This window comes from Felis catus, chromosome X, assembly GCF_018350175.1.
Source record: "Felis catus isolate Fca126 chromosome X, F.catus_Fca126_mat1.0, whole genome shotgun sequence".
In the NCBI taxonomy this organism is placed as follows: Eukaryota; Metazoa; Chordata; class Mammalia; order Carnivora; family Felidae; genus Felis; species Felis catus.
Window position 1 is genome coordinate 57,448,860 of NC_058386.1, and position 16,412 is coordinate 57,465,271.

The 16,412-nt window shown below is 37.1% G+C and overlaps 1 protein-coding gene across 1 annotated transcript in view; it reads left to right on the plus strand.

Moving 5' to 3' along the window:
- The window catches only part of KIF4A (kinesin family member 4A), a 121,684-nt gene that overhangs the window by 68,238 nt on the left and 37,034 nt on the right, over nt 1–16,412 (plus strand). The window contains exons 15-19 of the mRNA XM_004000594.5: nt 7,872–7,975; nt 9,154–9,298; nt 10,045–10,155; nt 12,698–12,781; nt 13,351–13,464. Of these exons, the coding sequence (XP_004000643.2) occupies nt 7,872–7,975; nt 9,154–9,298; nt 10,045–10,155; nt 12,698–12,781; nt 13,351–13,464 (558 nt within the window). The remainder of the gene's footprint in view (nt 1–7,871; nt 7,976–9,153; nt 9,299–10,044; nt 10,156–12,697; nt 12,782–13,350; nt 13,465–16,412) is intronic.

A 16,412-nucleotide genomic window follows, 5' to 3' on the forward strand; every position in this document is an offset into this window, starting at 1 on the left:
CCGATCATGACCTTAAATGACTAAGCCACCCAGGTGCCCCAGGCACACTGTTTTTGATGACGTTGAGACAACATAATGTTCATAGTACAACTGGAATTGTATTGTTGGTTTCAAAAAAAGGATACATTCAGGATAGGGAACCTGCAATTTTGTTTCATTTAATCTAACACCTTACCTTATGCAACAGGTATTTAATAAATAGTTTAATGATGTTATAATAAATGTGGTCTCTACTTGTGGAGAAATTTTGTTCTAATACCAATACTGAGATTCTGAGAAAGGTACATCTCTTAGTAGATGGTCTTGGCTATAGTGTGAATTAGGAAGAGGCTTATGGGGTACCTGGGTGGCTCAGTCGGTTAAGTGTCTGACTCTTGATTTCAGCTCAGGTCATGATCTCACAGTTTGTGAGTTCGAGCCCCACATTGGGCTCTGCACTGACAGCACAGAGCCTACTTGGGATTCTCTCTCTCTCTCTCTCTCTCTCTCTCTCTCTCTCTCTCTCTTTCTCTCTTTCTCTCTCTGCCCCTCCCCTGCTTTCGTGCTTTCTTTCTCTCTATAAAAAAAAATTTTTTTTTTAAAGAGAGGGAATAATGGATATCACTTGACTTGGCAAATGACTAAACTGTTTTTCTTAGTGGTAGTTCTATGTTTTTAAATTTTTTCTTAGTGTTTATTTAGAGAGGGAGAGAGCACAGATGCACATGTACAGAGGAGGAGGGGCAGAGAGAGGGAGACAGAGGTTCCAAAGCAGGCTCCACACTGACAGCAGAGGGACTGATGTGGGACTTGAACTCACAAACCTGGAGATCATGACCTGAGCTGAAGTTGGACACTCAACCGACTGAGCCACCCAGGCACTTAGTGGTAGTTCTAACTGGCCCTTGCTAATTAATAATCAGATCTTTACTGAAAGACAAGTCTTTGGCTTTCAGGTTATTCCACAAGGTTAACCAGACCTTATTTTCCATTGTAGCCCAGTGTTTCCCATCCACAAAGTGATGTTAGCAGGGCTGGTAGAGGGAAGGGTGGATTGTTTCCCCATCAAGCTACATCCTACCATCCTCGGGTCATTATTTTCATATCAAGAAATCCCTATAGAAATCATGCAGCTTCTCCCCCAGCTCCCCTAAGTTTTCAGAGTAAAAACAAGAAAAGTGTTTCTCCTAAATAATTTTCGTCACTTTTTTTCCTTAGGATAGAGAATTCCCCCAGGGTATTCCAAAATAATAACTGAGTTGCCATTAGAGGTTTTATTTCCTTTTTTTATTATTACAGTCATGTTTAACTTTTTTAAAACTTAATTTTTATTTATGTCAAATGCAAAAAAATAAATATTTATGGCAAATGCATGTGTATCATTTTAAAAAGCCAAACAGTACAATAATCAGAAAAATGAATCAATTCCTGCCCTACTACCTTCTGCCCAGTTCCCTAGGTTTATACTTTACATTCTTTAAGCTGTTTCATCTGACACTTACATTCATTTTTTTGTAGGTAAGAGTTGGCAGTATAACACGTTAATTTAAAAATTTTAGACATTGCAGATCAAAGCCATAATGAAATATCACCTCAACACCTGTCAGAATGGCTAAAATTAAAAACACAAGAAACAAGTGTTGGCAAGGGCATGGAGAAAAAGGAACGCACTGTTGGTGGGAATGCAAACTGGCACAACCACTGTGGAAAACAGTGTGAAGATTCCTCAAAAGATTAAAAATAGAATTACCATATAATCCAGTAATTCCACTACTGGGTACTTACCCAAAGAAGACAAAAACACTAATTCAAAAAGATATATGCACCCCTATGTTTATTGCGGCATTATTTACAATAGCCAAATTATGGAAGCAGCCCAAGTGTCCATTGATAGATGAATGGATAAAGAAGATGTGGTATATATACAAATGGAATATTATTCAGCCATAAAAAAGAATGAAATCTTGCCATTTGCAACAACATGGATGGATCTAGAAAGTGTAATGCTAAGTGAAATAAGTCAGTCAGAGAAAGACAAATACCATATGATTTCACTCATGTGTACAATTTAGGAATCAAAGCAAAAAAGAGACAAACAAAAACACAGACTCTCAAATATAATGAACAAACTCGTGGTTACCAGAGGGGAAGTGGGTGGGCAGATGGGTGAAATAGGTGAAGGGGATCAAGAGTACAAAAGAAAATAATAGCTGGTTACTATTACATTTTAGAATAACTCAGGGTTTGATTAAAACCACAATAATTTTGTAATGTAACATCTTTTGTGGATAGCTTCCTGTGCTTCCAGAAATTCTGATTAAATGGTCTCAAGAAATTCTGATTAAATGGGTAGGCACTACCTCTCAAAAGGATGAGGCAGTTCTAGAGATGGAGAGTGGTGATGGTTGCACAATGTCACTGAACTGTCCACTTAATATGATTAAAATGTTAATCTTTATGTATAAAAAAATAATAAGTTCAGTACAGTTGTGAAAAAAGTTTCAGATGTTATCAATTGATTTCCCACTATGGAAGATAGGAAAAAGCTCTCTTATAAAACCACCCATGTACACCGCCTCACCTCTTATCTCTCATAATGGTAATCTCACAAGTTTTGATTAAAGGAATATTTAGTGTTTAAATTTTTATGATTATGTAAATATGTTTTACAGCTGAGCCACATAGCATATGATTCCACTTCCTTTCTTGTTTGGCTTTTTCTATTTCCCAGAGTTAATAATCTCATTTTTTCATTTACTTAGTCTTCTATGTACCTGTCAATAATTTATCTCCAAACTTCTTTACAGACTTATAAAACTCCTTCTAATATGGTCAAACATACCAGATAATTTATCAATCCATTTCTTTCTTGAAGACAACCCTCCTGGAATCTTCTGTCCTGATTTTCTTTCTGTAGGCCTGCTGCCCAGCTGGCAACCTGGGACTGTCATCCTGGGAATCTGCTTCACTTCTCATCTCTGTGTTGAAACAGATTCTGTATCTTCCTCATTCTTGGGATACCCCTTTGTGTTGGTTAAATACAACCCCAATAACTTTCTGAGACAGTGTTCATGAAAGAGAAATGTTTTAAACCATTGCATACCTGAAAATAGCTTTTTGTTGTTGTTGTTGTTGTTGTTGTTGCTGTTGTTGTTAGTTAGTTGGTTGGGTTTAGATTCTACAATGGAAATCACTTTTCTTCAGAAATGTGCAGGCTTTTCTTCACTGTCTTCTGTTTTCAGTATTGCTGTTGAGAAGTTCATTATAATGCCTGATTCTTTTTATTTGATCTGTATTCCACTGCCACCACCACTCCTGCTCTAGAAACTTTAAGAACCTTTTCTTTGTTGCCAAGTGTGAATGAATTTCACAGTGATGTGCCTTTGTATGGGACTTTTCTTGTTTATTGTACTTGGTGGGTCCTTTCAAACTAGAAATTTGTATTCTCTTTAATGGGAAGGTTTCTTATATTATTTCTTTAATAATGCCCCCTTTCTGTTTTTCCCATTTCTCTTTTCTTGCACTCCTCATAGTCAGATATTAGATCTCCTAGATATAGTCTCTGCTTTTCTTATCTCTTCCCTCCTATTTTCTATTTTTTATCTCTTTATTCCACTCTATGGGTGATTTCCTTCTGCACCTATTTGCCTATTAATTTCTAAGATGTTTTTAATCCTCTAATTTTTTATATGCTTCTATTTTTTTTTTCTTGGATGCAATGCTCATCTCTAATGGAAATTACATTTTTTTGAGGTTTTCTTTTTCTTCCTGCCTTGCCTCTGGGTCCTCCAAATTCCTGTCTTTAGTGTGTTTGGTCTTTTCTTTCATATAAGAAGCTTTCCTCAAATTTCCAGTGATCTTTGGCTACCCATTCATATTTAACAGTGGGACACTAAAAGCTGGTAGGAAGTTGTGTATGCATGGGTTTATCTTGGGTGGTCAGTTTCCAATAAAGAAATTTGTCATTCTCTCTGCAGTGGTGTAGACAGAGTAGTGGTATGCCTTCTTTCTGGCAACCTAGAGAAAATAAGGGAGTTGAAGGAGTCCGTCCAGTCATGTACAGACTTTTATTTAATTCCCTCAGCAGTATGATACCTTATCCCTGCCTTCTGCTGTATGTGCTGTCTGTGAATCCAGCCTCTCAGATTTGGCCTCTCCAGAGAGGAAACCTGTGCTCCTCTCTGTGGTTCTATGGTACAAATTGGCTTGTTTCTTCTTGGCATTTGTCCTATAGGAGTCATATTTTAGCTTTTTCCACTCTGCTAAGTCAGTTACCACTACTCAACTATTTTCCTCTTCTAAATATTTGTTTATTTCTTGACTGCTCCTTCATCCTTGTTAATTTATACCCTTTTGGGGGGTCATTTTAGTGGGATTTCAAGGGGAACAAATTAAATATGCAGCTCAAGCTTCCAGGTTAGCAGGACATAAAATGCAACCTTTTTTAGGTTGCTTTCCTACTTTTTTTTAAGTTTATTTATTTATTTTGAGAGAAAGAGAGTAGGGAAGGAGCAGAGAGAGAGAGGGAGAGAGAATTCCAAGCAGGCTCCATGCCGTTCAGCCCGGAGCCCGATGCCAGGCTCAATCTCACGAACCGTGGGATCATGACCTGAGCTGAAACCAAGCGTCAGACACTTAATCCGCTGAGCTACCCAGGTGCCCCACCTTTTTAAAGTTGAATGTATTTTGACTTTTCCAGGGTAAACAAAGGATTAATGGTCAGGTTGAGAAATTATTCCTCTCTTTTACTGTTTTACTCTTTTACTCCTGGAAACATGGGGACATATGATCCCCAGTGTACTTCTAACTCTATGAGGAGGTGCTAGGAATGAGCTAGAGCTGTAGTAACATATCTTGTCCCTTTTTCCCTTGGAACCCAATATGCTTGAGCTCCCAAACCTTAAAGTTAAGAGGAAACAAATTCTTATTGTAAACAGTACCTTTCCATCACCTGTAAATCACTGTCTCTTTCTAAAAAATACAGGTAGTTTTTTGTTCTAAATAGTTTTTCTATCACTGAAGAATTGCTATAGAAAAATTTGAGGAGGTATACATCTGATTAATGAAGATTGCCATGAGTTATAGTAACCCAAGACTCAATTAACTCCCTTTGTGGAGTCAGTGAGACAGTTTTGACTAAATGTGGCATATATAATGAAAAGATACTATTTCTCACCCATCCAACTGGTAAAAATTTTGAAGTGTAGTAATATCAAATGTTGACAAGGGTGCAGGGAAATAAGTACTCTCCTACCTAGCTAGCAAGAATAGAAATTGGAATTGCCACTTTAGAGGACAACTTAGCAGTATCTATTAAAATTACAAGTGTGGGGGTGCCTAGATGGCTCAGTCGGTTAAGCATCCGACTTCAGCTGTGGTCGTGATCTTGCAGTTCGTGAGTTTGAGCCGCCACATCAGGCTCTCTGCTGTCAGTGTGGAACCCACTTTGGATCCTATTTTCCCCTCTCTTTCTCCCCCTCCCCCGCTGGTTCTCTCTCTCTAAATAAATAAATTTTAAAAAATTAAAAGTGTGTACCCCCATGACTCTGTAATTCCACTTGTTCCTACCCTAGAAAAACCTTGCATGCGTGTACAGAAGGCATGCACAAGAATATTCCATTATGGCAAAACAATGAGGTGGATCTCTATGCAATGATATAAATAAATTTCAAAGACTAAAAAAAAAGTTACAGAATAATACACACTTTTAGTATAATTCTGCTTACCTTTAACACATTCCAATAGACACATACAAATATGCAGATATTATTTTTGTATCTATTTAAATAAATACTCTAGACATTTGCCACAATATATTTATATATTTATCAGTTATGCATTTTAAGGCATTTACATATATGTTTAAATGTCTAGAATATGTAAATGTCCACATATATAATATGCAAATGTCTAGGAAGAATGTCTGGAAGTCTGGACCAGTCTGTTAACAGTGGTTACTTCTGGATAGGGGACTGGCATTTTGGAAGAGTAGGGCAGTAGAGGGGACTCACCCTTTATATGTACTATCTGGATTATATTTTAACCAGAATGTTTTCATGTGTTACTTCTCTAAGTGTACACACACATACACACATTATTGCCAGTTTAAATATGCAGGGTAGCTATAAAGCAATGAGACTGATTTTTGTTGGGTATTAGCGTGGTTCATTATATTTTGTGGAAAACAGCTCTTGCCTGTTTAGAAAGCTTCTCTGATACAGCCCCACCTAACCTGCCTCTTTGTGTCGTTTCAATACCGGTCTAAGACCACCACATAATCTTCTTGGCTACCAACTGCTCATTCAGCCGGTGTCCTTTAATTTTTTGGTTATGAGAACAGGAAGGAATCTATTGGGTTTTCCCAATCTTGGAAACTACTAAACTTCAGTTTCTAGAATTCATTTCCTAAATGTATGCAGAACTGCAAAAGGTATTGAATATATATGTTTGAAAGTTCTGAATATAAGAATGTTTGTGTAGCTCTTTACTATTTACAGAATGTCTTCCCTTCTTTATCTTATTTCATCTTCCCAACAACCCTGTGAGGTAAGTTGTGTTGTTAATTGTTCACATAGATAGGGAAACTCTCGAGGGTCCCCAAGACCACCCCAAGGTTTGATGATTCACCAGGATGATTCAGAGGACTTGGCATATAGTCATACAGCTAAGAGTTATTACAGTAGAAGGATACAAAACAAAATCATCAAAAGGAAAAAGCACATGGGGCAAAGTCTGAAGGGAACCAGATGTAAGCTTCCAAGAGTCTTCTCCTAGTGGAGTAAGTTATTATTTAATTCCTCCAGCAATGGTTTGTGACATGTGTGAAATGTTGTCTATCAGGGAACCTCCCTGGAGTCTAGGAGTCCAGGTGTTTTTTTTAAGTTTTTATTTTAATTCCAGTTAGTTAACATACAGTGTCATATTAGTTTCAGGTGTACAATATAGTGATTCAACAATTCCGTACATCACCCAGTGCTCATCACAAGGGCACTCCTTAATCCCCATCACCCATTTCACCCCAGCCACCTCCCCTCTGGTAACCATCAGTTTGTGCTCTATAGTTAAGAGTCTGTTGGGGTACCTGGGTGGCTCAGTCGGTTAAGAGTTGGACTCTTGATTTCGGCTCAGGTCATGATCTCACAGTTTGTTGGTTCAAGCCCTGTGTTGGGCTCCACACTGACAGTACGGAGCCTGCTTGGGATATTCTCTCTCCCTCTCTCAAAATAATTAAATAAACTTTAAAAAGAGAGTCTGTTTCTTGGCATAATGAGCCATTCTTATCAAAAGGGTAAGAACCCTACCAAGTTCACACACCTGAGCCAAGGGCCAATCTTGCAAGCAATACTTTTTAAGAATAGCAATCTCAGGCCTGCTATATGAACTCTCCTATGTGTTGAAACTAAGGCTAAAAAGAGAGGAAATGACTTTTGTTAAGACATTTAGATATTAAGTGCTGGACTCAATGTTCAAACTTTTGGATTCCAAGTTTATACTTTTTCCACTAGGTGTAACTTTCATCTCCTTAAATCAAGTACAGACTGATGTTTTTAGTTTGTAATTGAAGTGGTAAAATTGAACACATAGTTCCTTAAGATGTGGAATGTTGATTTTCTTTTTTCATTTATTATTTTTGTAATTGCTTATTTTTGAGAGAGAAAGTGGGGGAGGGGCAGAGAGAGAGGGAGACAGAGGATCCAAAGCTGGCTCTGCACTGACAGCAGAGAGCCCCACGTGGGGCTCAAACTCACAAACCACGAGATCATGACCTGAGCCGAAGTTGGACACTTAACCAACTGAACCACCCAGGTGGCCCTTCTTTTTTTTTTTTTTAAAGTAAATTTTCTTTCGTGCCTTTCAATGCTTTTTTTCTCTCTGACCCATAACATTTCTAGGATAACATAAAAAATCTAGAGTTGGAAGTCATCAATCTGCAGAAGGAAAAAGAAGAATTGGTTCTTGAACTTCAGACAACAAAGAAGGATGTCAACCAAGCCAAGTAAGAATAAATCCAATAAATATTATTTCAAGTCCCTACTGTGTGTGAGGAAGTTATAAATGAAATAGAGAAGTAAAAGAGCCATTTCCTGCCCCCACAGGATTTATACCTAATTGTGGAAAGAAGATCTAAACAAAAGAAAAGTAATTGAGATTTTCAACAATACCTCATGATGATAGTGAAAGAATGCCGTCACAGCATATGATTAGTAGATTAGTAGCTAAATGAATTTCTTAGGCAGTAATTGCTTTAAGAGTTCAGAGGTAGGGGATATCAGTTTAGACTGGCATGATCAAGGAAGACCTTATAAGAAGTTAGCATTTGAGCTGGATTTTGAAAGATTATCAGACCTACCACACAGCTACAGTTTCTTTGTCCCTGTACAGACTGTAAATTAGCTTGTGAATAGAATTAATGTCCAGGCTAGTAAATGAAAAACCAATCTAGCCATCCCTCAGTTAAGAATAAAACTAAGGCAGATAACCAGAATATTCTGCTTTTCCTCAGACCTCTGCCTTATTGGCTATTCTACCTTATGTTTTAGTCTGTGACTCTATTATATCTCCTTTGAGTCTAAAGTTCATGTTCTTTAAAAAAAATTTTAATGTTTATTTTTGAGAGAGATTGGGAGAGACAGAGCGCGAGCAGGGGAGGGGCAGAGAGAGACGGAGACACGGAATCCGAAGTAGGCTCCACTCTGTCAGCAGAGAGCCCTATGTGGGGCTCAAACTCACGAGCCATGAGAGCATGACCTGAGCCAAAGTCGGACATTTAACAGACTGAGCCACCCAGGCTCCCCTAAAGTTATTCTTCTTAAATATTATGCTGCATGTTTACTTTCTATCTCAGACTAGTGTAATAATCACCAAAATTATTCCTTTACAGCTAAACTAAAGTGAAATATCTTCAAAGAACCATCCTTTTAACCTAGTAGTAGGGAATGAAGTATTGAGGCAATTTCATTGTTATATCCTCAAAAAATTTATTGTTTTACTCTTGGTATTGAGCTCCCATTATTGAGACAGTTTTGGTTGTTTGGGTGGTATTCATTATTTGAAGATGACTATGCAACTGGTCACCTATTTTATATATATCAGGATTGTGAACCTGGGAGTCTATGTCTTTTGAAGTCAGGCTTTGCTGCTGCTAGTCTTCATTCCTATAGTGTCTGTTTTTAGGTTGAGTGAGCGCCGCCGTAAACGTCTCCAGGAGCTAGAGGGTCAAATAGCCGATCTGAAGAAGAAACTCAATGAACAGTCCAAACTTCTGAAGCTGAAAGAATCCACAGAGCATACCGTTTCCAAACTGAACCAGGAGATACGGGTAATAAATGCTCATCCTTGGGTTTGTTTCATTAAAACTTACAAACATAGGTGTTCCATTTAGAATTATACTACGGAGGCATTGTCAGGTGAGAAAGTAGCAGGCAGGGCCGTCATCTGCAAATGTGTGAATCTCCACAAATGCCCCTTTTACAGGACATTGTGCTGGTAGTCATCTAGAGTCTGAACAATGAAACCCTGCTTTAACATTCAGTTTAATGTTAGATTCCCTGAAACCAAAGGAGAAAGATACCTTAGTTTTTTGTGGTGATATCCTAACCACCTTCCATGATTATGTAGAAGGATTTCATAAACTAGTTGCAAACTGACAGACACCTGGAGAATATTTTCAGATATTGAATGTTCAACTTCTGACATCTGCAAAGTGGAGTGAACAGGCAGGCCACTTATACGGAAACCTTTAGAATACAGTGATTGCTAGGTGGATTTGTCCTTGGGGCTTAGTAGATATTTCCCTGAAATTTCATTTATGTACAATGAATTTAGGGCTGAATTTAGCTGTCGGTACATTTTTAAAAAATTTCTTCAACATGTTCATCTGTGTAGTCTATACTTGGAAACCCAAGCATAGCAAGGGGTATTGCAAGCCTAATCAGAAAATCTGTTGGCAGCCTTCTCAGCTTAGCTCTGGGTTTTCTCTCTTCTTAATAGTTAGTCTATCCATCTGCACATCAGCCTAGAATAAGTGCAGATGACTAATAATTGTATTGGTTTTTGTTTTTACAGGTGATGAAAAACCAGCGGGTACAGTTGATGCGTCAGATGAAAGAGGATGCTGAGAAGTTTAGACAATGGAAACAACAAAAAGACAAAGAAGTAATCCAGTTAAAAGAACGAGTAAGTAACTACAGCTTCTCAAAGGCCTACCTAACAAAGCCTTCTCGGGGCTGACTAGCATTAAAGCCTCTCTTCAAACAACTAGTTATTTCCAAAAATGTGACACATTCATGAATTTAGCAGCTATTTCTTAAACATCTACTACATGCAAGGTACTATCTGCTAGATACCATGGAAAATAGATGAGTATTATATGAGCTCTCACCTAGAAGAATGTCTTATCTAAAAGGGAAGGTGAGGGGCATCTGGGAGGCTCAGTCTGTTAAGCGTCTGTCTCTTAATTTCAGCTCAGGTCATGATCTCATGGTTTGTGAGATCAAGCCCCTGTGCTGACAGTGCAGAGCCTGCTTGGGATTCTCTCTCCCCTTCTCCCTCTGCCCCTCCCCTGCTTGCACTATCACTCTCAAAATAAGTAAACATTTTTAAAAAATGAAGAAATATCTCAAATCAATAACCTAGACTTCCACTTTAAGACACTGGGGAAAAAAAGCCTTCCACTTTAAGACAGTGGGGAAAAAAAGCAAACTAAACCCAAAGCTAGCAGATGAACAGAAATGTTCAGCATTAGGCTCTGTACTGACAGCTCAGAGCCTGGAGCCTGCTTCAGATTCTGTGTCTCTCTCTCTCTATGTCCCTCCCCTGCTCGCTCACTCTCTCTCTCAAAAAGAAATAAACATTAAAAAATTTGTAATTAAAAAAACTAAAGAGGAAATAATACCAAATTTTTGGAAACTATTCCGAAAAACAGAAGCAAAGGAAACATTTCCCAGCTCATTCTATGAGTATTTCCTTGACACCAAAACAAGACATCCCAAGAAAACTGTAGAATATAGATGTGAAAATCTCCAAAATCAACAAACTGAATCCAGCAACATATAAAAAGAATGATACACCATGACCAAGTAAGGTTCATCTGAAAAAATGCAAGCCTTCCTTAAGATCTGAAAATCAATTAATGTATTACACCATATCAGTAAAATAAAGAATAAGAACCACATGATTATCTCAATAGACATAGAAAACGTATTTGACAAAATCCATCACCCTTTCATAATAAAAAACACTCAAGAAACTAGGAGTAAAAGGAAACTTCTCAACCTGATAAAGGGCATTTACGAAAATCCCACAGTTAACATCATACTTAATAGGGAAAGACAGGATACTTTCCCCCTAAGATCAGGAACAAGACAAGAATATCCACTCTCATTGCTTTTATTCCATATTGTCCTGGAGGTTCTGGCCAGGGCACTTAAGCAAGAAAAATATATAAAAGGCATCCAGATTGGAAAGGAAGAAGCAAAAATCTCCCTGTTAGCAGATGACATGATCTTATATTGTATGTATAAAATGCTAGAAGATCTACTACAAAAACTGGTAAAACTAATACATGAGTTCAGCAAGGTTCGAGGCATTTGTACATTTCGTCAATGTACAAAAGCCGGTTGTATTTCCTTACACTAGAAACCAATTTGAAAATGAAGAAAATAATTCCATTTATAGTAACATCAATAAGAATAAAATGCTTAGGAATAAACTTAACAAGTATAAAACTTATACACTAAAAACTATAAAACATCTTTGAATTAATTAAATATCAAAATAAATGGAAATATAACCCATGTTCATGAATGGGAAGATTTAATATACTCAAGATGGAATGCTCCCCAGATTGATCTCAGATTCAGTATAATCTCAATCAAAATTCCAACTGGCTTATTTGCAAATATTCACATGCTGATCCTAAAATTCATATTGAAATGGAGGTAACCCAGCATAGTCGTAACAATCTCAGAAGAATAAATTTGGAGATGTCACATTTCCCATTGGCAACACATCCATCACCTCACATAGTTACCTATTTTTTTCAGTGTAAAGAGAACACTTAAGATCTATTCCTTAGCAGATTTCAATTATACAATACAGTATTATTAACTATAGTCACTATTATATATAGATCCCCAGAACTTACTCATTTTATAAACAAAAGTTTGTACTCTTTGACCAACCTTTCCATGTTTTCCCCACCCCCAGTTCCTGGTAACCACCATTACTCTCTAGTTCTATGAGTCTGACTTTTTTTAGATTCCACATATAAGTGAGATCATACAGTATTCATCTTTCTCATGTCTGGTTTATTTCAATTACATAATGACCTTTAGGTTCATCCATGTTGTTGCAAATAGTGAGATTTCCTTTTTGTTTGTGACTGAATAATATTCCATTGTATACATATACCACATTTTCTTTATCCATTCATCTGTCAACACTTAGGTTATTTCCATATCTTGGTTACTATGAATAATGCTGCAATGAATATGAGCATACAAATATATCTTCAAGATACTGATTTCATTTCCTTTGAAATCTCACCCAGTAGTGAGATTGTGCTGGATCGTATGGTAGTTCTATTTTTAGTTTTTTGAGGAAAATTAAATCCTGTTTTCCATACTGACTGTTATACTGAAAGACTCTTTAGTTACATTATAAGGTTTTATGTCAGCTAGCTGAATAGCAATTAAAAGTCTGACTTTTTTCTTCTCAGGACCGTAAGAGGCAATATGAACTGCTCAAACTTGAAAGAAACTTCCAGAAACAGTCTAATGTGCTCAGACGTAAAACTGAGGAGGTAAGAAAACCCAATCTGCTAGGTCAGGTGTACTGTCACCTTCAGGCTTAAATGCTGACATAGTAATATCCCTTAAATGAGCCAGTGTCCTGAGAAACCAGGGATATCAATCTTGACCAGCAATTCCTAAGTCTTAATCCCTGTTTATATGTCACAAACTGTGCACAGATAAAAATCTGAAGAAAATGGTACCATTCGGATAAGGATTTTTTCCCCAGTTGGGCTTGCTTCTTTCCAAACGAAATACAGAGTAATTTGTGACATTTCCAGACACTTTCAGTCTGTGGTACTTTGAAATGTGTACCTTGGGTCACACATTACGACTCAGGTCATGATCTCACAGTTTGTTAGTTCAAGCCCTGCATTGGGCTCTGTGCTGTCTGCTTGGGATTCTGTCTCTCCTTCTCTCTCTGCCTCCCCCCCTCCCCCGGTTGTGCTTGCTCACTCTCTCTCAAAATAAATAAATATTTTTAAAAGATTTTTTTCATTTTTCTTTACTAATATGCTGGAAATTAAAATGGTTTTTTTTAACCCTCAATTCAACATTACTATGAGCTGTTTTTATTTAGGCAGCTGCTGCCAACAAGCGTCTCAAGGATGCTCTCCAAAAACAACGGGAGGTTGCAGATAAGCGGAAAGAGACTCAGAGCCGTGGAATGGAAGGCACTGCAGCTCGAGTGAAGGTATGGACAACTTGAACTGTCATTTCTCTTGTCTACATTGGGGATAGGAAAAAATGGAAAATAGCTTCCTTTTTGTTTAGAATTAAACACTTCAGAATATGAAGTTCTTCTACCTGAAAGCCTGATTTCCTAATGATACCTTTGAATATCTTTGAACAAATGTGAAAGACCAAGAGTAGAGAACCCTAGGGCACCTGGGTAGCTCAGTCAGTTAAGTATCGGACTTCAGCTCAAGTCATGATCTCACAGTTTGTGAGCTCGAGCCCTGTGTCAGGCTCTGTGCTGACAGCTCAGAGCCTGGAGCCTGCTTCGGATTCTGTGTCTCCTTTCTCTCTATGTCCCTCCCCTGCTCGTGCTCTCTCTCTGTCTCTCAAAAATAAAAGGTAAAAAAAAATTAAGAGTAGAGAACCCTTTCCATCACTGCCTCTATTGAAGGTCAGTTAATTTTTTTACATTTTCATTGAGGTATGATTGGCCCACAATAAATTGTATATATTTAAAATGTACAATTTAGTAAGCTTTGACACAGATATACACTCATGAAATCCTCACCACAATCAAGATAATGTCAATGTCCATCATGACAAAAACTTAATTTTGTTCCCCTTTGTAAACCCTTTCTCCTCTCCCTAGTTCACCCCTCTACCTCCCTATCTCCAAGCAACCATTAATCTGCTGTCACTATAGACTCGTTTTTTATTTTCTAGAATTTTACAAAAATTGAATCATACAGTATATTTTCTTTTTCTGGGTTTCACTCAGTGTAAGTATTTCAAGGTTCATCCATGTGGCTGTGTGTATCAATACCTCTTTCCTTTTTATTGCTGAATGGCCTCCTGTTGTATGGCTATACCACAATATGTTTATCCATTCACCTGTTGATGGACATTTTGTGTTGTTTCCAGTTTTTCACTATTACAAATAGTGTACTGAACATTTGTGTACAAGTCTTTGTGTGGATATATGTTTTATTTCTTTTGGGGAGATAACCTAGGAGTGGACTGGCTGGTTGTCTCCTATGGTAGGTGTACATTTTAACTTTTAAGCAACTGCCAAATTGTTTTCCAAAGTGGTATAACTTCCTACTAGCAATTTATGAGTGTTCTTGTTGCTGTACATTCTCACCAATATTGAGTATGGTCAGTCTTTTAAACCTTAGGTGGTCTAATGAAGGGGTAGTGGTACCTCATTGTGGGTTTAGTTTTCATTTCCCTTATGACTAATGATGTTGAGCATCTTTTTATGTGCTTATTTGCCATATGTATGTTTTCTGAAATATATGTTCAGATCATCCCCATTTTTTCACTGGGTTGTCTTTTTTCTCACTTTTCAGTTAAAATTCTTTATATATACTAGATACATCCAACAAAGGACTTTTATGTTTTTTAAAAATTTCCTCCTGGTCTGTGACTTGCCTTTCCCTTTTTTTGCCTTTCCCTTTTTTAACAATGTCTTTTGAAGAGCAAGCCTTTATAATTTTGATGCCATCCAATTTAGTGACATTTTTTTCTTTTATGTTTAATGGGTTTCATGTCCTGTTTAAGAAATCTTTGCCAAACCAGGGGCACCTGGGTGGCTCAGTCAGTTAAGCGTCTGACTTTGGCTCAGGTCATAATCTCATGGTTCGTGAGTGAGTTCAAGCCCCACATTGGGCTCTGTGCTGACAGCTCAGAGCCTGGAACCTGCCTCAGATCTTGTGTCTCCCTCTCTCTCTCTCTCTCCCTCTCCTCTGCTTGTGCTCTCTCTCTCAAAAATAAATAAATATTAAAAACAATTAAAAAAGAGAGAAATCTTTGCCAAACCAAGGTCACTAAGATTTCCCTCTAAGTTATCTTCTAGAATTTAGTTTTAAGCTTTACATTTAAGTCTATGATTGATTCATTCTGACTTGGCACCTTTGTGAAAATCAATTGTCCATAAGTCATTTTCTAGATTCTACTCCATTGATGTACATGTCTATCTTTATGCCAGTACCAACATGTTTTGATTATACTAGCTTTATAATAAGTTCTGACATCAGGTAGTATAAGCTCTCCAAAGTTGTTATTCTTTTTCAAAATTGTTTTGGGAAAAGTAGGTTCTGTGCATTTTCATATAAATTTTAGAATAAGCTTGTCATTTTCTACAAAAAAGTCTGCTGGGAGTTTGATTAGGACTGCACGGAATCTATACATAAATTTGAGGAGAATTTACATCTTACCAATATTAAGTGTTTTATGACTCAGTGCATCTCTCCATTTATTTAAAACTTTAATTTCTCTCCGTTGTGTTTTAATTTTCAGTATATGAGTGTTGTACATCTTTTGTCAAATATATTCCTTAGTATTTCATATTTTTATGATATTGGAAGTGTTTTTTAATTTCAATTTACAATTGTTTGCATATATTTGTTGGTTCTTATAGCTTTTTAGATTCTTTATAGCTTATAGAGTCTACATAGACAATCATGTCATCTGCAAATGGGAACAGTTTTATTATCTGCTCTGTACGCCTCTTTTTTTTAACTTGACCTTGTCATATTGTACTTATTAGAACCCCCAGTAAAATACTGAATAGAGTAGGTGAAAAGGGATATCCTTGCTTTGTTCACAATCTTAGGGAAAGATTCACCAGTAAGTGTGATATTAGCTGTAGGTTTTTGTATATGTCCTTTATCAGGTTGAAGAAGTTCCTGTCTATCCCAAGTTTCCTGAAAGTTTATATCATGAACATACATTCAAAAATTTTTTCCGAATCCTATTGAGATGATCTTATTGTTTGTTTTTATTCTGTTAGTATGGCAAGTGACATTGATTTTTTTTCAATTTTATTAAGGCATATCTGACATACAGTAAGATTTACCTTTTTTAGTGTACAGTTCCAAGGGTTTTGATGGCACATACAGTTGTATAACCACCATCACAGTCAAGGTATAGAATAATTCTATTATCCTCCCAAATTCCTCACCC